Genomic DNA, 22,317 nt, shown 5'->3' on the forward strand with positions numbered 1-22,317 from the left:
AGCCAAACGATGCAATATAACTCTAATTGTGTTGGCTGAAAGAAGAATATACACTTAGGATGGCTTGATGGTGAGTAAGTTATGGGATCATTTTCATTTTTGTAACTATCCCTTACTTATTTAGCAAATGTATGTGAGTCCACCAGGTTAATAGTCATAGTGAACACAACCTTATGAGATGCATCAACTAATTTAGTTTTTTCTCTCTCTCTTTTTCAGATGCCCAAAGTGGTCATTGACTAAAAGAACATAATCTGCGAGAGGTTCAAAAGTCTATGCTGGAGATACAGAGGACACCTCCGTCTTGCTGGTGGAGACAGTTGAGGACTCGTCATCGCCAAGAGGATTCTTTCCACAGAAAATAGTGGTCAGCATGCAGTTCCTGAACTGTAAAAGACAGTGTTTCATTTAGTACATTTTTGGGGACATTTTGCCACTCTTTAATAACTGAGGGAGTAGATAGGGAATGAGATGTGTAGGATGTTACTTTCCATTCCAGCAAGTCTGATATGATTTACCTGTTTGTTTAGCAGCACATAAATGATAGGATTAAATATGGATGAGCTCTTCGAGAAGAAGGCAGGAATAGCCATGAACTGGGCACTGAAAGCAGCTCCCCTATTCAAAAAAATCCAAGCAGCAACAGTGGCATAAGGGGTCCAAGCCACCATGAAACCCAAAACCATCAGGATGACCATTTTTGTCACTTCTCTCTCAGCCTTCTGGGTGGATGCTGAGTCCTGCTGTTGAGCTGCAGCCTAAGAGAGCAAAAACAAACAAGGCAGATGTCATTTTAGTATTCCAATACATAGTTGCTAATTTACAGGAATGTTTAAAATGACATTTCATACCGCCTTGACGGTGCAAACAAGCCGCCCATATGTGAAGAAGATTATGGTGACCGGACATATAAAATGGCAGGTGAACATGTAGACAACATATGATTCATTGTTGTATTCAGGATTCAGAGTGTAGTAGTCTGGTCCACATGAACACTGCATTCCCTCAGGAATATATCTGTTAAAGAAAAGCACCTGAAATTTAGATTACCCTCTTCTTGTTTAAAAAAACAAGAGAACGTTATTCATGCCATAAAAGTTCCAAAAGTCCATGTGTTCAGTTGGGAAAAGTACATTTCACAGTCATAAATTAAAAGTAGCTATTTTCTTGTATATTGACAAAATCAAATAAAAAGTCTCATTCAGCTGAAATGTTTGTTGTACTCACTTCTACACTACAGCGGAGAACTAATTAATTGCATAATGTCTTATTTGACTAACCTGGACCAGCCAACCAGAGGGGGGCAAGCACATGACATGGCCATTACCCATGTAAATCCAATTCCTGTCATAGCGTGGCTGTTTGAGAATTTGAAACTACCCATTGGCTTGCAAACCACTATGTATCTTTCAATGGCCAGCACCACAAGTGACCAGAGGGCAACTTGTCCTGTGTAGCAAATAAAATATTAAAATCAATTGCACCCAAAATACAGTACAGCTACCTACCTAGTGACCAAACCAATCCAAAAACATTAATTTCTCTCACCTCCAAGTGTGGCCATGAAGCCCTCAACGGCGCAGGCAGTTGGACCCAGAATAAAGTAGCCGTTAATTGCTGTGTAAAAAGTGACTGTGAATCCAAAACAAACCATGATGGAACCAGCCACAGCCAGGTTGACCAAAATGAAGTTGAGAGGTTGCCTGAGCTTTTTGTGTTGAGCTGTAACCAACAATGTAAGGCCATTGATGGGAAAACCCAAGCAGATGAGGAAGAACATGTACACAGCAAGGATTTTAAACTGCCACGGCTCAGCAAGATAATACTGCGAATACTCGTAAGGACTCCTCACTAGCCCTGTCCTGTTGGACATGGGGATGTAGAAGTTGTTTCCCTCGGTGCCGTTCATCTTTGCCTACTAGTGATCCAGACCTGGAAGAGGATGCGATCTGCTGTGTTGGACCTGCTCTTTATTTGCAAAGGTGCATCAGGTGTGTTTATATATCCCTCTGTGGTTCCTTATAAGGGATAAATCCAGGAGCGTAAGATAGGGAGGGTGTTACAATGTGGGATTTGAATTATAAGAGCAGACATAATCACTTTTGTGTTAATCACCCGCTGAAGCTTTGGATTTGACACTATTTTGATGTTTGAGATTATTGTATTAAAGAAATTATATCGTTTGTCAGTACAGAGTGAGTATACACAACACTGTATTTAATTTAAAAAATGTGATTGTTGTATGATGTTTTGTTATTTCTTATACACACTATACACTTATTTCCTTATTAGGGACAATAAAACACTTAAAGGGGATTTCCTGTCAGATTAAGACTTGTCCCATAATTTTATTTTAAGTCCTGAAGGTCTAATAGTTATGCTTAGCACTTGTTCTGTGGCATCCTGACTCAAGATGAATTAGCCCTTTTTTTCTCAAAATGTTGGAATATGATTATCAAAAAAATAACTCAAAATCAAAACCACAGTTATTTTAATTTTAGGATACGTTTAAGGGCAAAAGGTAATAGCAAACAATGTAGAATGTAGTTTTCATTTATTTTCTTTAATATTTATTTATTTATTATTATTATTATATATTTTAATTCCATTCTGATTTCACATATTCCAATTTCACACATCTGTAGTCATCATTTAGCATATGGATTTCATTCAAATCACTTTATATAAAACAGAATATAAATCACTAAATGAATTGCAAGCTCCACATCCAATCCAGTTAAATTAAATTAAATGTCATGTTTATAGGTTTAGTTCGAGAATGAATAGTCTTTTGATATCAATTTGTAGCTTTATGTTTGTAGATCTTAACATGGTTGCCACCAGTCATCAATTAGACACACAAATCACCAAAAACAACATTTGTATGCATGTATTTATTATTCTACTTTTCAATATGTATAACATTTAGAAAATATATACATAAAAAAGCTGACAAAGCAGCTAAAAACAAAAATAATGAAATGAATAGAATATTGCATCGTGTCATTGACTTAGTTCTGTATATTAGTATGCTTCTCACTGAACCCTTGGGTGGTTTTAAGCAGTTCTGGTCATGACCTTCGGATGTGATGATGTCCAGAAAAGAGGCTTATGCTTAGATTTAGTGGTGAGCTATACTTTGTGTTGAAGCATTGGTGGAGAGACACCAGATAAACCATGAGTTGAGCATTGCGCAAACTAATCTACCCATGCTCTTTTTATTGAAGAGAATAGAGGCTAAATGTGACGTATATCTAGTCCGCATTAGCAAAGTAGGGTCAGGGTCAGGATAAAGTCTTCTTTAAACTAAAATGTTCCAAGGCAGAGAGAGAAGAGGTACATGGCCCAACTGGATGATAATTACAGAGATTTTCAAAGCATTACAGAAACTGATCCATGGAGACGTATGCTTGTTCATGACAGTGGACTCAAAAACATTAAAAGAATCATTGAGAAAACGTAGTTGGCAAATATTTCTATGCAGGAGACACTGAGGACACCTCTGTTTTGCTCGTTGACACCGAGGACTCCTCATCACCAAGAGGGCTCTTGCCACAGAAAAGGGTGTTCAGCATGCAGCTACGGAACTGAGGATTAGAAAGAGGAATAACGCTAGAATTGAAATAGCCATTTCATTCCATTTACGTCTTCATAGTGCAGTCAAACTATCTCAAGGTTGACAAAATGGTCTCAGACTAAAAGAATGGTTTGTAATTTATTCATTTATGGATGAAAGCATGCATTCTTAAAAGTCCAATGTTGCTCACCTGTTTGTTGAGAAGCACATATATGAAGGGGTTAAACAAGGCAGAGGACTTAGAAAAAAAGGCAGGAATAGCCATAGATTGTGCCGAGAAGGCAGCCCCCCTGTTAAAAAAGATCCAGGCTGCAAAGCTGGCATAGGGAACCCAAGCAAACAAGAAGCCCAAAACCATCAGGATGACCATACGTGTCACTTCCTTCTCAGCTTTCTGGGTGGACGCTGAGTCCTGCTGTTGAGCTGCTGCCTGAAAGAATAATATTTTAAATATTTAATTTATTTTGATTATTTAAATATATCAAATATTTGTTATATTTAATAATATTTAAAAGTTAATAAATATTGCAAGTATGTGTGTGATGTGCACTCGCCGCTTTGACTGTGCAAACAAGGCTTCCATAAGTGAAAAAGATGGTTGTAACTGGAATGCAAAAATGACAGCTGAACATGTACATGACATAGGATTCATTGTTGAATTCTGGGTTCAGGGTATAATAATCCGGTCCACAGGAAATTTGCATTCCCTCTGGGATGTATCTGTATTGAAACAATGAAATAATTAGTTAAAACAACTTAATAATTTAGTTGACATCAATCAATTGGTTAAACAATATATAATATTTGTTAATAACGTTAATGTAAGAATTGTTTTATTACTATTTGAGCCTTAATCTCTTTTCCACTGATTACAAGTCTCTAATGAGCATGAGCGACTTACCTGGACCAGCCCAAAAGTGGGGGCACTGCACAGCTGCAGGCCATAACCCATGTGAAAATGATGCCTGTCATTGCATGGTTTGAGGAGAATTTGAAGCTCCCCATTGGCTTGCACACCACGATGTACCTTTCAACTGCAAGCACCACCAGAGACCAAAGAGAAACCTGGCCTGTAGACAAAAAATAAAATGAGTCAAACATGGAATCCCAAACAACAAAACATATTAATCAATGTTGAAATCTTCTTACCCCCAACTGTAGCAAAGAAGCCTTCAATGGCACAACCTATGGGACCCAGAGCCATATAACCAGCAAGGGAGCAGTAGAATGTAACCGTGAATCCAAAAAGGGCCATAATTGTTCCAGCGAAAGCCAGGTTTACCAAAATAAAATTTAGAGGTTGCCTCAACTTTTTGTGCTGGGCTGTGACCAGCAGTGTCAGCACATTGATCGGTAGCCCAAAGCAAATCAGCAAAAACATATAAAAAGCAAGTGCCTTAAATTGCCATGGATCTGCCAGGTAATACTGCGTATATTCATAAGGACTCCTCACTAGCCCTGTCCTGTTGGACATAGGAATGTAAAAGTTGTTTCCCTCAGTGCCGTTCATCCTGCTGCGGAGGAGCCAAGAGCAGAGGTGTTGCAAGCTTGCCAAAAGGACACCAGCAAAAGTGTACTCCACAAATACTTCCAGGCACCTGCTTTTATACCCTTAGCAGAGTTCCCAATTAAAAGAGGTGTCACCATTAAGAAGATTTGGCGGATACCAGACTTCATAACCAACTGGAACGTATCTACTTGGCTCATTGCCAGGATTGATTTGATATCCATCCCCTCTCATTGGGATTAGGTTTCAAATCTTTGACCGTGTAATCTTTCTTGTAAGTAGAAGGCTGAGAGATAATCCAGTGGAATGGGCTGCATACAGCCCTCACATTTTCACATGCCCCTATATGCACACTTGAATCCTGGACGTGTTTGAACACCACAGTCAAGAGTAAACCGGAATAACAACTATTGACATTGGAAAGAATTGACTATGGCAGTGTAGAATCAAACAATTGATCTATGACTGCAGTGATGTCAAGAGGATGGTCTTTATTTTTGAAATAACTGACTGGATTGTGTTACTGAATTACTAAAGTAGGGTAAACTAAGTATTAATCTATTTGCATTTATTTTATACCTACGCATAAATTGCAGAAACTGTTTTAAAGCAGCTCACGAGCAAGTGCACAAATAGCATGAAGCGTACTTTATGAAAACTTGAGGAAAACATCTTATGTATTTAATATATATTAAGGAAAGAAAAAGGAAGCAAGCTATATATATATTTATTTAGATGCACTCATCCATGAAGAACCGTTAACATCCGTGGAATCTTTATTTTGCACAAAATATTCCTTATAGTGGAAAATGGGTTCTTTTAGATTATTTAAATGTGCTTCACACTAAGAAAAATAGGGTTCTTTTAAGAACTGATCACTGAAAGGTTGATATATCTTCATTAGAATGGGCGGAATACAATTTTTATTATTTCATCCATGTTAAGTTCTTTTTAAAAAAATGTAACCAGTCAAAACAAGGACAATAAACAATAACACAAATTTTGAATGCATGCTTTTATTTAAATGTACTAAGCATTTTATAAAATATTTACAGAAACTGACCTGATCAAGCCAGAAAATTTCATGAAGTACAGACAATAGAATGACACAAAAATAAATAAATAATGACCTCATTGACAGAACACAGAACAGAAATTATATTGGTACATGGGTAGACAGGATATTGTGCAAAACACTTTGCAGGTGAGTTCAAATATTTTTTATTGGAAAAAAAATCTGCTTAATTAGAGGAGTAGATTAAGCCATAAACCCAGTAAATATAACATAAATATTTATCTTTAACTTCAGAACCAGTAATTCTTGAATTATATTGATTAAATTCCATAAAATGGATGTGTATGGTTTGAAGAAGAAAAAAATAGCAGTTACAGAGTCTGTTACAAAGCCCATTTAGCCATTTGGTCAGCGATATGCTTGCATGTCTGTGAACTCATTCCATTTGTATGATGGTGCACAGAGTATAGGCAGATAGGAGGATTAATCTACGCCGGAGACACTGAGGACACCTCTGTTTTGCTTGTTGACACCGAAGACTCCTCATCACCAAGAGGGCTCTTGCCACAGAAAAGGGTGTTCAGCATGCAGCTACGGAACTGTGAATGAGATAGGAAACTGAATTCATTCCATATTTAAAGTGTAAAGGGAATCATTACAACATACATTACAACAACATTAAAGTATTTTAATACTTTAAACTTCTTTTTACTTTTTAATCCGTGGAAGTATTATGCTGTGAAAACATATTGTAAAATAACTTATTGTAAAATAAGTATTGTTCTGTGAAAACATTACTTACCTGTTTGTTTAGAAGCACATATATGACGGGGTTAAACAAGGCTGAAGTCTTGGAGAAAAAGGCAGGAATAGCCATAGATTGTGCCGAGAAGGCAGCCCCCCTGTTGAAAAAGATCCAGGCTGCAAAGCTGGCATAGGGAACCCAAGCCAACAAGAAGCCCAAAACCATCATGATGACCATACGTGTCACTTCCTTCTCAGCTTTCTGGGTGGACGCTGAGTCCTGCTGTTGAGCTGCTGCCTGAAATGAATGAAGAACCAGTTAGGGATGCAGTGTGACCATCTAGTATGTGGAAAATATTTTTAAGCATTGATGATTCAAACTTATACATACAGCCTTGACTGTGCAGACCAGATTGCCATAGGTAAAGAAAATTGTGGTTACAGGTATACAAAAATGGCAGCTGAACATGTACATGACGTAAGATTCATTGTTATATTCAGGATTCAACGTGTAGTAATCTGGTCCACATGAAGTCTGCATCCCCTCTGGAATATACCTGTAAGAACAGCACTGATACTAAGCAACAGTAAGCAGATCAAAGTAGACTTCAAGTAATTCCGCAAACTGTTTCAGTGCAATTACCTGGACCAGCCCACAAGTGGGGGCACTGCACAGCTACAGGCCATGACCCATGTGAAAGCGATGCCTGCCATCGCATGGTTTGAAGAAAATTTGAAGCTCCCCATTGGCTTGCACACCACAATGTACCTTTCAACTGCAAGCACCACCAGAGACCAAAGAGAGACTTGACCTGTTGACAGGAATTAGAAGTTAGTCCACTGGAATGCACCGCTTTAAAAAGGCATCCAAATGGATTGTTAGTTATCCCTTACCTCCAATTGTTGCGAAAAAACCCTCCATTACGCAGCCAAGCGGACCTAGAGCCATGTAGCCCACAAATGAGCAGTAAAAAGAAACTGTAAATCCAAAGATGGCCATAATTGTGCCGGCAAAAGCCAAGTTGACCAAAATGTAGTTGAGTGGCTGCCGAAGTTTCTTGTGTTGAGCTGTAACCACCAAGGTTAGAGCATTGATGGGTAATCCAAAAATGATCAGTAGAAACATGTAGAAAGACAGAGCCTTGAATTTCCATGGTTCTGCTAAATAGTACTGGGTGTACTCAAAAGGATTTCTCACAAGCCCAGTCCTATTGGACATGGGAATGTAGAAGTTACTCCCTTCTGTCCCATTCATTCTGCCCTCTTTCAAATTAAATCTAAAGTTAAAATATGAACAGCTGCTAACTCAAGAGATGGTCAACCTCAAGTGGACAGCAACAAGCATGCTTATATACTCTTCCAAGAAGACCAAAACTGGAACCGGGTGTCACCAATAAGATTATTTGGCTCAGATCAAAGTTCATAACAGCCACAGATTGGACCTTGGGGCTTGTCCCTCCCTTTAAGCATGATATCCATCTCTTCCTACAAGGATTAGTTTTTAGCTTTGCGCAAACTCTTAAGCAGCATCTTAAGCCACTGAGGTAAGCTGAAAGTCCAAGTGTGCTCACAATTCTTCATCTCATTCATGCGACTTCCACCTCCTCAAGTTTTCATACACTACAAGTTCCTTGTATGCCTTAAATCTTTCATTTTAAATCTTAGTCCATTTATAAATAAAAATATTTTTAGATATTACTGAATATCGTTCATCATGTTTACGCATCTACACATCTATTAGACTGAAAAGGCAGTCAGAAAATCAGTTTAAGAATGGCTTCATGAACTGAAATGTAAATGGATTTATTAGTTAATAATTGTTTGCCAACATGCAATTTTCCAGTTGGCAAATTCATTATGAGAGGGTTATGGAGAAGACAGAATTCCAGGCATTATTTTTTCTTCTTCTTTCAAGCCACATATAAGCTGGCCAAATTACTGTGTATGCTATCTTAAAATATTAAGAGAAAGAAAACAGGACTTCAATGTTCTGTTTGCAAGCATTCATTTATTTATTTATACAGCTATTTAATACAAGTATTCAAAGAATATTTACATAAGAATGTGTGTATGTGATGAATGTGCATATGAACAGAAAAATAAAACTTTTTAAGGTCCATCAGAATAAAGATATGGAGTTCTAGAATTGGTAACGGATGTTTACTTAGGAAACGTTTGAGATTTGTATGGCTCTTAAAACTGTAAAAATTCTTACAAATTTAAAAACATGCAAATAAATCAACCTATATATTTGACAGAATGTTTGGTCTTTTTTTTATTTGCTTTTTTTTTTTACTTAAGATGGGGAAACATACATAATCCAGCCAAGCCGTTTATTACAACAATGATGAGCAGAGTTGGTGAGTTTAAGTTTGAAATTCACTGAAGAGAAGGAATAGATAAATATCCACGCTTCATAAATACACCTTAACAAGACCGATCTTCATTGTTTCAGCAGAACTTTGCAGAGGCAGAGAGGCGCGTTTATGCTGGAGAAACTGAGGACACTTCTGTTTTACTGGTGGACACGCTTGAGGACTCGTCATCTCCTAGAGGATTCTTTCCACAGAAGAGGGTGGTTAACATGCAGCTACGGAACTGAAAAGAAACACAGAATCATTCATGAGCACATGGATATAAAATGATTCCAGGCTTCAGCTAAGACATAATTTAAGAGCTCGTACCTGTTTGTTGAGCAGCACATATATGATGGGATTAAACAAGGCAGAGCTTTTGGAAAAAAAGGAAGGAATTGCAAAGCCTTGTGCCGAGAAGGCAGCCCCTCTGTTTAAAAAGATCCAGCCAGCAAAGCTAGCATAGGGAACCCAAGCTACCAAGAAGCCCAAAACCATCATGATGACCATACGTGTAACTTCCTTCTCAGCTTTCTGGGTGGACGCTGAGTCCTGCTGTTGAGCTGCAGCCTAAAGATTTGGTGAAAACCAAAATAGTGATACAATATTGTTCATGACAGTATTGAAATGTAAATGGACTAAGCTAACTTACAGCTTTGACCGTGCAGACAAGACTTCCGTAGGTGAAGAAGATTGTAGTGACAGGTATACAAAAATGGCAGGTGAACATGTAAATGAGATATGATTCATTATTGTACAACGGATTAAGGGTGTAGTAATCTGGTCCACATGATGTCTGGATACCTTCAGGGATGTATCTGCGTGAACAAAAAATGTTAGAAGATTTTAACTCATTTAAGTTTGCCAAATATTTGTAATCACAATTCGAAACCTCCTGTGGGTTACAATATCTAGTGATTGGATTAAAGAGATTTACCTGGACCAGCCTAAAAGTGGGGGCACAGCACAACTGCTGGCCATGATCCATGTGAAAATAATGCCCGCCAACGCGTGGTTTGAAGAAAACTTGAAGCTTCCCATTGGCTTACACACAACAATGTACCTCTCAACAGCGAGCACCACCAGAGACCAAAGAGAGACTTGACCTGTTAGTACAGGGCGAGAGAGTAAAGTTAACAGTATATCACAGTTCTTGGGACCAAATTGGTTTTCTTTGCTTCTTACCACCAAGTGTTGCAAAAAATCCCTCTACCATGCAACCAGTGGGCCCAACTACCATATAGCCAAAGCACGAGGAGTAGAAAGAAACCGTGAATCCAAAAACTCCCATAATTGTGCCGGCAAGAGCCAAGTTGACCAAAATGTAGTTGAGCGGCTGTCTGAGTTTCTTGTGTTGAGCTGTAACCAGCAATGTGAGCCCGTTGATAGGTAAACCAAAAATGATCAGTAAAAACATGTAGAAACCCAAAGCCTTGAATTTCCATGGTTCTGCTAAATAGTACTGGGTGTACTCAAAAGGATTCCTGACGAGCCCAGTCCTATTGGACATGGGGATGAAAAAGCTATCACCCTCTGTGCCATTCATCCTCAAACAGAAATGTTCAAACTTGAACCAGAAGAGTCCAGTATGACAAGTTAAGCTACAACACTCATCTGCGTCCTTATATACTTTTCCCAGGTGAAACATTAGGCTATGAGGAAGGCTTTCCAGTGGCCAGTAAGGAGATTTGTCTATGGTCTTAAATAAAGTTATGACCTTACCTCCTGTTGAACCTTCTTTTTGATATGATATCCATCACCTCCTGCTCAGATTAGTTGGAGGGATTAGAAAGGTTCTGCACTCTGAGCAAGCATAGCATACTCATCTGATAATACGCTGTCTTAGTATGTCACGATGCTGTTCAAGTGCAAACACAGTACAGTTCACCCTAATGATTGATTTGAAATGTGTTCTTCTCTTTCCAAAAAAATTACAAATTTTACTATTTCACAGAAAAATTATTTTATCACATAGCTGTTCATATCTCTTTTTGCGGCACCATTACTTGAATAAGCTACCACTTTGTTTTGCACACTTATCTGTTATAACAGTTTCTCTGCATAAAACTACATGCTGATTATCAAACGTTTGGGTCTATAAAAACGGCTGCTTGCTTAAGGTGCCTATATCTAAAGGATCTAAAGGATTTTGAAATCCTAAAATCAAAACGTAGCTCAGAAGCTCAGGCTACTCCCACACCATTTTTGCGTATTGATAGGAAAAAGTGTTCGCGCGCGCGCCTCCGTGCCATCCAGTGCGCGTTCCACACTCCGCTCCACAAACCCTTTGGATATGCGTCAAAATCTTGTGTTTATTTGTGATAATCTTAGTCCTGTATTATTATTGTCTAACCCGTATTATGAATGTCATTTGACGAATTGCTTTGTTCCTTTTTTGGATAAAAGCGTCTTCTAAATATAGCCTAGTAATAATGATGATAATTATTATTATTTGCGGACACGGACCCCAAACACACCGCGTCTTCAGGTGACTGTAAATGCGCAAAAACTGTTTCCATTGCAGTTTTGCGAAATATTCCTTTTTCGAATTGCCTGAAAAACCACCTCATGCGAGCGTAAAAACTTTTTTTGCGATAAACGCCAGTTTTTGCGAAATTGACGTGTTTCCATTGGGCGTATTTTCAATTCGCAATTTCAATTTGCGCAATTTGAAGGGTAATGGAAACGCATTACTGAACCCAGTCCGTGCGCGCATGCCGGGCTTAACTCACAAAAATAAACACTGAAGTTTATAATTTCTGTTGTTGTTTTTTTACAGGGTCATAATATATCATATCTTTAGTTTGTCAGTGCGTTTTGTGGTGTTAGGAATTGTTTTTCTGCGCATTTCAGCACTAACTCAAAACGTGCGTACATGTACACCACCTCCTGAGCTGGCGTAGGATTTGAGCGTGCCGTACGCCAACGTCCATATTGATAAATCGCAAAGTCACCGTGGTTTTGGGTGTACGCCAGGTGTACGCTGGAAATTTGGTGTACGCACTTTTGATAAATGAGGGCCATTGGGAGCACATATGACTACTTTCATGCCACATGGACCTGTCAAGCAGTTCACTTATTTTGGATATCAGTGACCACAAAACTCTATAATAGATTCCCTCCATCTACATCACTCTGTTACATGGAAACAGCATAGAAGTTGATAATCTCCCAGTCAAATATAAAAACCCACTCCTCATTTCTCTAACTATCGCCAAGAAAGTAATTTTGCTAAACTGGAAATACAAAAATGTTATATATACCAATCACTCGATCGGTCTTCTTACAGAATACATCACATTAGAAAAAATAATATTCACCAACAAGAGAAATATATATACATTTATTGACATCTGGAATCCATTCCTAACTCATCTTCATACAAATCAGACACCTGAAACCCGGTCCCACGCACTCACCCAACCACATTTCCACAAACGTATTTTAGATGTGTCTCTATAGCATGCATTGCGTTTATTGTGCAATTTATACGCAAACAATAGTTTTGTTTGTTTTTTACATGCAAAAACTGCGTATCATATGCACATAAAACTTTTGCATATAAATTGCACGATAAATACAATGCGTGCTATAGAGACGCATTTCATGAGATCAGGGTGATTAAATATCATTTCATGCATATGACTGTAAATAATTCAGTTTGCTGTACCTGCATATATATCTTAATCTTGATACAAAGATAATTTTTATGTATACGTATAAACATCTGTTTCAAATTCACCAGAAAAAGAAATACTTGGTGCGCATCGTTGTTTTATTCTTCAGCCTACTTAACTTTATTGAATTACTTCATTTGCTGGTTAGTGTGGTTTACTAATCAGGCACCCATTGGAACAGGGATGATAGCAGGTTTGATTTGTTCAGGGGATGTTTGAGTGTTTGTTTAGCCTGCAAGCTCTATGCAGAGGCAAACAAATGCTGAAAATTAGGTAATAGGTTTAGAGTCTTGTTTGGGATTCTGCTCACTAGGGATGCCCAAAGATTAGCAAGTCCTTCTCAACTTGCACTAGCCACCCTGTGCTAACCATAGAGTGTGAATACAAACTCTAGTCCCAAAGCCTACAGTAGTACTGGCCGATTGGCAGGATGACAGACTGGCTAAATAACAAATTAGACTGAATACATCAATTTAGTAGTATCTAAAACTATGTCCACATTAAATTTGAAAATGCAAACAGTAGAGCATTGGCGCTTGCAACGCCAAGGTCATGGGTTCGATTCTCAGGGAAAGCAAGAATTGATAAGTATGTAAATGTGTAGCTTGAAATGCAAGGTAAGTCACTTTGGATAAAAGCGTCTGCCAAATGCATAAATGTAAATTAATACATTTGAAAACACTGTACACGTTATAGTGTGGACTGGAAAGTATTTGGTATTCAAAAAGTGATTATTAGTCATCTAACACAGATATGTGATCCATTCAACCCAAAACAGTGATCCATTTTGTACCCATTTCATAATGTTCTTAAAGGTAAATGTTACTTTGTACAATCTTCATATTATATTCCTGCAAATACGTCTGAAAAAAACTGGGGGATGACCGACGAAGAGGAGGTGGATGGATCCACAGGTGCAGACGGAGAGCCGATGGAAACGAGCGACATCGCTGGTACTGTAGACCAAGGCGAGTGCGGTGGCCGGCAGGACGAGGGAACCTGGTGGAGCCGCAAGTCCGAGGGTCTCCGGTGGAGCCGAAGGTGAGAGGAGCCAAGATGGAGCCGCAGGATCCGCTCGCATTGGCGCTGCAGGTGGATGCACGACCTTCGGCTCGACATCACAGGGACTCGCCGGAGACGGCGTAGGGCTGTAGACATCTGGCAGTGGCGGGGCTGGAGAACTGGCTGAGCTTCGTATGAACTCACAGTTCATATAGTCCTTAGTGCTGTCCAAACACAGCAATGATTAAGGTTCCGGTTGGGAAATACATTTTGTGGTCAGCCCGGTCACCTAAAACTAACAATTGGATTTAAAGCACAACATTGTTTTAAACGTAGCATTTTTCCAAAGGTGATCAGCGATGCTACTAGTAACTTGCCAACATTTTTCAGTAGAGTTACCGTACCACAGTTTTTTTTACACTGTAATAGTGTAGCTTTTCCAGTAACATGCTACTTTTTCCAAAAAGTAGTGGCGTAGCACATCAAACCGATAAAGTTTTATGTCACGCTATATTGTGCATTGCACTTTACAACTGAGTGAGCAAAGAAATGAATACGTGACAAACCATCTAGAGCACCCCCTCTCTCACGATGGAAAGCCTGATTCGTTTTAGTTAATATAGGCTACCTGTTTGTTTAGAACAAACCGGTTCAAAAAGAAACAATTTGTTGGTTTGAGTCTTTGGCCATGCCCTGTTTTACATTTTATGTCTTTTTATAACCAAATATTTAATAAAAACCTGCTTTTCATCATTTTGTTTTTGGTTCAGTTTTATTCTAGCTTTTATTTGTATTTACTCTCATGCAGGAATACTGCTCTGATTAAGTTTGCTTAAACTTTACTATAGCCTAATTTGCTATAGTCTGCTTCTTTTTGTAAGCTTGTAGTAGCTTGTAGTAGCTTGACCATGCTACACTTCTGAGGTAGTTTCCCAACAAAGCCAGGTGGTAATAAGTTTAAGCGTCCTGGATAAGACTCTGCTGGCAGTAGAGTTAAGTCAAGAACACCAATGTGTACAGTCCTTCATGGCAGTAAATGATTTTTTCTTTGAGAAGCCGTTTCACTTTACATAACGATATGGAAGAAAATACTATCACAACTTTGGTTTTATGCCAACTTTAAGGCCTCTACCAAACAGCACAAACCTTTAGTCTGTTGTGTGTTCTAACCAATCAGATTACTGACTAGCAACATTTCCAAAAATCTCATAGGCTCCCATTGAAAATTGCTGATTGTAATGTCCAAGTTTTAGAAATCGTATCCAACCAATTAGTGCAGTATACGGATAAACATTTGAATATTAAAATCGTCCGATTACTTTATACCTTTTCAAAGATTTTTAAGATGTTGTAATACATGCACATTTGAAGTTCAGTTTCCATGCTTAAACTTTTGCTTTTGCACTGAGCAATATAGTTTTTCTCAGACATATATAAGTAAACATGAGTAGTTTCTTTACTTAACGTATAGCTTATACCCTTGTTAAAATGTACAGGTATCTTTTGTCTATACAACACGACGTGGTAAACTCTTAATCAGGATACTCCAGACTTGGCAAATGACCTGGCAGGTGCTATCACACTGGCAGAAGTAGATGTAGATACTGTACCTACTTGAACTAGTTGACCTTTTGTAGCTGGCATCACATAGGTCCCCATGAATGTTGAGACTAGATTGAGACTTTTCATATACAGTACATATTGCCATTGAAGTATTACACATGTATATATCCTTGTTTTAATTTATCCCCTAACCCCTGTTTAAATTAACCTGTAATTTCCTAGTATCACTAGGATTACACATTTGCCTATCTAATGATCTAACCCAATCTAATTTATAAAGCTCCCATGACTGGCAAAGACTAGCCTATATTCTCAATATCAAAGCTGAAAGCTGAGGCCAAGTTAACAATCACTATGAGACACTATATACCGAAGACAAATAAGCGTTTTTTTCTGTTGACTTCTTTCTCAGACTGCAAACAATGGACATTGAGGTTTATACTAAACCTATTTACAAATAAATGTTCATTGGATAAAGAAAAAATACACAAAATACACTTAAGATTTCTTCAAATAAGTACTCAGATCTTGAAATTAGTGGGGGGAAATAGTGTTAACATAGCTCAAAAGTAGAACAAATCAACACCAAGGTCATAGGTTTGATTCCCAGGGAAATGTAATGTATGCTGTTTTAAATAAAAGCTTCCCCACATATTCCTCAATATGTCAATGTAAAAACTTGATTAGTTTTGATCATAGTTTTGATTTGTTTTATCATGAAATGTAAGTGTCTACAGCTCTTAGCAAAGTTATTCCTAAAGAAAAGCATGCTATATTGTTTGTACTTCTGGTTTAAGTCCAATTACATGTATTCACTTTTTTGGATTCGCAGATCCAACCAGTGCAATAATCTTTATATGTGTTCCCTGGGGATCAAACTATTAGTATAAATTGCACATGCAATCAGTTTTATGAGTTCATGCATCTTGAAACCCATGATGCCAAGCTCTACTGTCTGAGCCACAGTAACACCTAGAAACGCAATGCCGAGTTAAAATTTCTCTAAAATATTTTCAGTTATATATTAAGTTAATTTAAGCTGTTTTAGCAATAAATTTCCTGCATCAAAACAAACTTTGAAAAATTAAGGATGGGGTTTGTCCTGGCATTAAGCCCTTTTTTTCTTTGTACTTTTTGATTTGCATGCTGCCAAATATGTTCAATCAAAAGACAACAAGAATGAAACCTGCGCAAATTTAAAACATATAAGGCCATTTCAGTGTATGTGCTAATGCCCTTATCTTGAGACTTCTGGCCAAAGAACAGTCCGTGGCAAGAATAATAGCTTAGATCTAATTATCTACTTTAGGTGAACTTTGTTGAGAGTGAATTGTTTTAACACACTTACCTTCCTTTCTCAAATCTTTGCCAAAAATCAGCCATGAGGTATGCCTTAATCATTCCCAGATAAATAGAAAGGATGTACTGAGGTGTGGATGAGGGTTTGTGCGTTTGTGAGAACTTGTACATACACACACATACTGTATAAGTGTTTGGCTCAAAGAAAGCGGAATACTCTTTTTCGGGGAGCATGATTTGAAAGATGCTCTTTACAAATCAAGATTACCCTATTAGGTAAGGTCAGTGGGAAAAGCTTTAAAAGCACCTAAAAAATTGTAGTCAGTAGCAGCCTAGTCCATGTTGGCAACACCTTCATATTCCTTAGGCCCCTTCCCTGACCAAACTCTTGGGAATGCGTTTTAACTATAATCCAATTCAACCTGTTACAGCCTCAAATGTGCTCAAATGTTGTGTGCCTTTATTGTATTCCCAATACCTTCTCTAAAATGTACTTTTGAGTTTGATAATCACCTGGACAGATTCATTCATCCATCCATATATCCATTCAACCACTTGTCCTTATAGGATCACAGGGATGCTGGAGCCTATCCCAGCATCTCAGGCCGAAGGAGGAGGAAACACCCTGGACAGGCCAGAACCTGGAAAGTCTATTTCTTCATATCTGATTGTACATTAAACACAATGAATAGCATCATCTTTATCAGTTTACTATAAAGAACCATTTAATTGATTTGATGCTAATTGATGAAATGTTCATTGTTATGGCCAAATAAGACATCAACAATTTACTTAATTGTAATTGTCATCCGTTTTGGTTTGGATCACTGCTTTAAACGATGGCGTCTTTAACAAACAAACGCTGGGCCACGTACTCCACACCAAAGGGCTTTTAACTCTGTTATCTTATTTGTTGAACCATCCGAGTCACATCAAATGAGGTTCACCTCTAAAAGGATCAGTTGACCATAACCCAGTATAGGCGACTAAATGTGTGCTTTTACATATTGAAACCTCCAAAGAAAAAATTACATCTTTGGCATTTTGTTATAGTGGTTGTTTGAAATAGCAATTGCAACAATTAATTATTAACATTAACACACTCCTATGTTTTACATTTTTGGTGCCAGTGTTTATTCTGCATTTACAATATTTTATATTGTGTGTATATAGCAAACAGACAGACAGACAGAGAGAGATTGTTGTGAATATCTACCTTTTCTGATGCTCTTGATGCACATAAAAACACTTTTTTTAGTGTATGATAAGCATCATACTCGTCTTCATCAGTTTACCTGAGGGCATCGCAAAAAAAAAACTATTACAAACTGAAATGTATGCTTACATTGTTAGCAGTTATAACAGACTTGATCAGTTACAAATTTGATCAGTAAATGAAACATGTCTTAAATTTACACCAAAGCCACAGGAGCGCCTCTGTTAAACTGACTGTGTGTGCGAGTCCGTGAGGTTTGTAAGAGAATTTAAACAAAAGAACAAGTAAATGGAGGAGTGATGTCATTACAGTGATGGAATTACAGAGGCTCTTCTGTAAGTGCCAAAACATCCATCACTTTACTGGCAAAATTGACTTCCTAATTACTAAAGTCAATTACTGAATTAAACACTTAGTAAAGATGGCTGTCATGCTGATAAATGTTGACCCAAGGATTTTAAAGTAAAAATGAAAAAACGTTTGCTATTGTACGATTTGTTGTGCAAATTACCAGGTTTTGTGCCTGCGAGCTTGATATAGAATCCAATAAACACACCCAAGCCCATGCGTGTAGCTTCAGAAATGCATTGTAACTGCTATTGTGAAACAGAAGTAAACAAAAACAGTGAAGGGAGACACTTTTGATCTTGTATAATCAAAATATTACACATTTTTAACATTTCAAATATGCACTGAATGTTATTAAATGAGACATGAGTTTGCATACTCCCCATGTAAAGTGCCACTTTGATCAGCTAGGCTAAATCATGATAAATTTCAACTCGAGTGTGTATTTAAATAGTAAACCTCCATGTTTCACACTTGGCCAAATGTTAGAACCTGCATATTTATACATTTTCTACAAATCGAGAATCCCACAATCTTGACTGCATTCCCATTTATCAAAATAATATGTAGTATATGACTTTTAAAATGACTTTTTAAAGGTCACCGCTAAAGAAAATGAGTTTCAAGCTTAAGCAGGACATTGAGTGTGAACAAACAGGAAGGAGCCTGTCCCATCTGTCAGATTAGCATCTCTGAAGTGTGTCAACACCTTCAAGGAGGATTTCCAGCCACAAGTAGCTTGTGATTATCCCATTACAGGCACTAAAAGGCCCTGACAAGCTGTTAACACCATGGCTGTTTGCATCCTCTCTTAATGCTTCAATCCTGCCTGATTGGATTCACACCTTCTACGCAATAGCAAAGCCATGTTGAAGGACCAGAGCCAAACCAAGGCATGAACATGGCATCTGTTCCCCTTGACTGAAGTAATGTCCTCTAGATAGAACACACACACACACCATCCACAATCCTTCACTTGAAGAAAGAATATTTTTTATATAGCTATTATTATAAAATTAATAGATTGTGTCATTAAAATGAAAGTACAAACAACAATAGGAATTATTTGACGTAAAAAGAATGTTTCTAAAATAAAAAATGTCTCCTCTTTAACCCAGGAACGTTAACCTAGATGTTCATTTTATGGTCCCTCTTCACTGGTTTGCCAGTGATTATTTTCCAAATCATGTTATTTATATATATATACATTTATTTAATCATAGGGAGTTGGGAGCTTATTAAACAGTTAAAGGTGATTCTTGAGGACAAGCTTGCAAACTTACTTGCCAAAATCTGAAAACTTTTTCGAAGTTATAAAACAAAGAATATTGGAGCACAAGAATAGTATTTCAGTCTTCCTAGATCAAAATTTCATGTTTAATTCAATGCGTTAATTGTCCATTTAATTTTGATTAATTGTGAAATGTACTGGCAAGTTGAATGAAATGAATGAAAACTGTTTCTACACCAAAAAGTATAATCCATAAATTATCAATACATTCAGTTATAATCTCAGATATAATTTACCGCAGATAAAAATGTAAGGACAGCTATATATTTTTTTCGAATTGCTCTGTTGAATATTGGGATCTATGTAAAAAGGCAAACTCATTTTAAGGCATTTAGGTCGTTGTTAGTAGATGTTGAAACATTATTTTTAGGTTTAGGCTTGGATGCATCCAAAACCTTTTTTTTTTTCATGATTATGATAAAGTCTTGGTTCCATAATTTATTTACACTGTCCCCCAACATACCCCTTATACCACACCAAATAAATCAGCAAACATTGTGCTGAAAATAATGTTTTTTGTATTATACCAAACTTAACATACACTTTCAAAATATTTTTTATGTTTTAAAAGAAAATTCTTATGTTCATCATGGTTGCATTTATTTGATCAAAAATACAGTGCAAACACTATTGTTAAATGTTATTACAATTTAAAATAACGGTTTTTATATCAATATATTTTCAAATGAATTTATGTCAAAGCTGACTTTTCAGCATCATTACTCCAGTCTTCAGTGTCACATGATCCTTCAGAAATTATTATAATATTCTGATTTGAATCTCAAGTAAGATTTCTCATTATTATCAATGTTGAAAACAGTTGTGCATGTATTTGATTTTTTTTTTTTTTTTTTTTTTTACAATGTTAAATGTCTTAACTTTCACTTCTGATTATTGTGAACTTGCTGAATAAACGTATTAATGTCTTTCTTTATTTTAAACTGACTCATAACTATTGAACGGTGGTGTATATTGAAAGCTTTTTCACCTTGATGTAAATGAGATTAGCAGAACTGTAAGAAAAGGATAGGTTGGCATGAAGGGAGTGGGAGGTTAGAGGTGTGAAGAGAATGTAAAAAGTCACACGTCACTTAATAGGGATTAGCCTCTAAACAGTGTGTTTGGCATCTTAGCGCAAACGGGCTTATCACAGATCCGGCACTGGCTTGAAAAGAGACGTCTATATGGCAAGAGTCTATATGCATTTACCCTAATGGCCCAGTTCAATGTGCAGACCTTACATCATGTGCCTGTTTGATGATGAAACTGTAAACTGGCACATATACACATATTATAAATGGATATTTCACCCAAAAATGAAAATTCACCTCGTGCTGTTACAAACCTGCTTCATGGAAGAAAGAAAGTCATACAGGTTTGGAACGACATGTGAGGTCATTTTGGGGTGAACTGTTCCTTTAACAGTGTAGCAAAGAAACTTTGTTACATCAACACATTAGTGTACAAACCTTCCTATTATTTACAGTGGTCTCAAAAAGTATTTGGATATTTAAATCACATGCATCAATTTGAATGTCATTACATTTGATAAAATATCAAATAATTTAAAAGAAAGATAGCAAAAGTTTGTTAGGTTTGAAATGATAAAACATTATACTGTTCAAAATGTAGAAAAAAATATATTTTGGCAGAAGCCACTTGAATTTTTGTTTTGTTATCTACTATATATTTTTAACATATGTCTTAAGTGTCCAAATACTTTATAGGGTCACTTTGTCCATCTATATTTTGCCCAAAACCACAATGTTAAAAAATTACTGTTGGTTTAACTTAAAAAAGTAAGTTACCTGCTTGCCTTAAAATTTAGTTCATTGAAATTAAACATTTGAGTTAATACAATGAAGGAGTTATGGTCTCTTAACCACATTAATTGTGAAAGTTGATTTGACAAAAGATAAAAAGTTGTGATAACAAATTATTAAAATGTATTTTTACAGTGCACTAACTATTATTAAAAAAATATATATTTTCTTTTTAAAAATATCTTATGTCAGTAATCTTATCAGATGAGGGAAGCTGAAAGAAATTTGTGTGCAGATTCAGGAAAAGTCCTTTAATCTCAGATTGAATTTTGGGCCATCTGATCACCCTGTTTAGTCACCTTCACTTAGAAGCATGGACGAGCTTTCCCTGATCTCATTATGGGGCTGTGGTCACATTTACCCCTATAGCCCGCGTATCAGAACGAAAGGACTTCCAGCCCCCTGTTGCAATAGTAATTTAGGAGAATTGTTTTCTTGCTCTTTGAAATATTGCCTTCCTATCGCCCTACACTTGAGTCCAATAACTGGGCAGTAAAGTCTTTGATTGCTGTGCATACTGTTCAAAAGTTTGGGGTCGATAAGATTTTTTTATACGATTTTAACTCTTATGCTAACCAAGGCTGCATTTATTTGGTCAAAAAAAGAGACTAAAACAGTAAAAGCGTGCTGCTTAATATTTTTGTGGAAACCATGTTAAAAAAAATATGATTCTTTGATAAACAAAGAACTGAATTTATTTGAAATAGACCATTTAAGTCTTTCCTGTCAATTTTGAACAATTTATTGCATACTTGCTGAATAAAAGTATTAATTTCTTTAAAAAAACAAACAAAACAGAAAAAAAAAAATTAAATCTTACTAACATCAAATTTTTAAAACTGCAAATACACTAACAATTAAATTTCATATTGCCTTAAGAAAAACATTGAATTCCTTTAAA

The 22,317-nt window shown here is 36.9% G+C and overlaps 3 protein-coding genes across 3 annotated transcripts; all 3 read right to left on the reverse strand.

Annotated features, from left to right (window-relative positions):
- Nucleotides 1–38: 38 nt before the first annotated feature.
- Nucleotides 39–5,122, reverse strand: LOC307006988 (green-sensitive opsin-3-like). Its single transcript, XM_079628539.1, has 10 exons — nt 4,727–5,122; nt 4,479–4,647; nt 4,132–4,297; nt 3,768–4,007; nt 3,483–3,587; nt 1,549–1,915; nt 1,281–1,449; nt 852–1,017; nt 519–758; nt 39–387 (listed from the first exon to the last, which is right to left on the reverse strand). Exons 1-10 carry the CDS (start codon nt 5,085–5,087, stop codon nt 274–276), a joined length of 2,097 nt encoding a protein of 698 aa, XP_079484665.1. The 5' UTR covers nt 5,088–5,122; the 3' UTR covers nt 39–273.
- A 1,465-nt stretch (nt 5,123–6,587) lies between these two features.
- Nucleotides 6,588–8,136, reverse strand: LOC307007423 (green-sensitive opsin-1; the record flags this gene model as incomplete). Its single annotated transcript, XM_079629460.1, has 5 exons — nt 7,738–8,136; nt 7,487–7,655; nt 7,235–7,400; nt 6,902–7,141; nt 6,588–6,698 (listed from the first exon to the last, which is right to left on the reverse strand). Exons 1-5 carry the CDS (start codon nt 8,096–8,098, stop codon nt 6,588–6,590), a joined length of 1,047 nt encoding a protein of 348 aa, XP_079485586.1. The 5' UTR covers nt 8,099–8,136.
- Nucleotides 8,137–9,327: 1,191 nt separating this feature from the next.
- On the reverse strand, nt 9,328–10,743 carry LOC307007424 (green-sensitive opsin-2-like; the record flags this gene model as incomplete). Its single annotated transcript, XM_079629461.1, has 5 exons — nt 9,328–9,441; nt 9,528–9,767; nt 9,850–10,015; nt 10,135–10,303; nt 10,383–10,743. 5 exons carry the CDS (start codon nt 10,741–10,743, stop codon nt 9,328–9,330), a joined length of 1,050 nt encoding a protein of 349 aa, XP_079485587.1.
- Between the last annotated feature and the right edge of the window lie 11,574 nt (nt 10,744–22,317).

The sequence above is a fragment of the Phoxinus phoxinus genome (genome assembly GCF_949152265.1).
Source record: "Phoxinus phoxinus genome assembly, chromosome: 11".
NCBI lineage: Eukaryota > Metazoa > Chordata > Actinopteri > Cypriniformes > Leuciscidae > Phoxinus > Phoxinus phoxinus.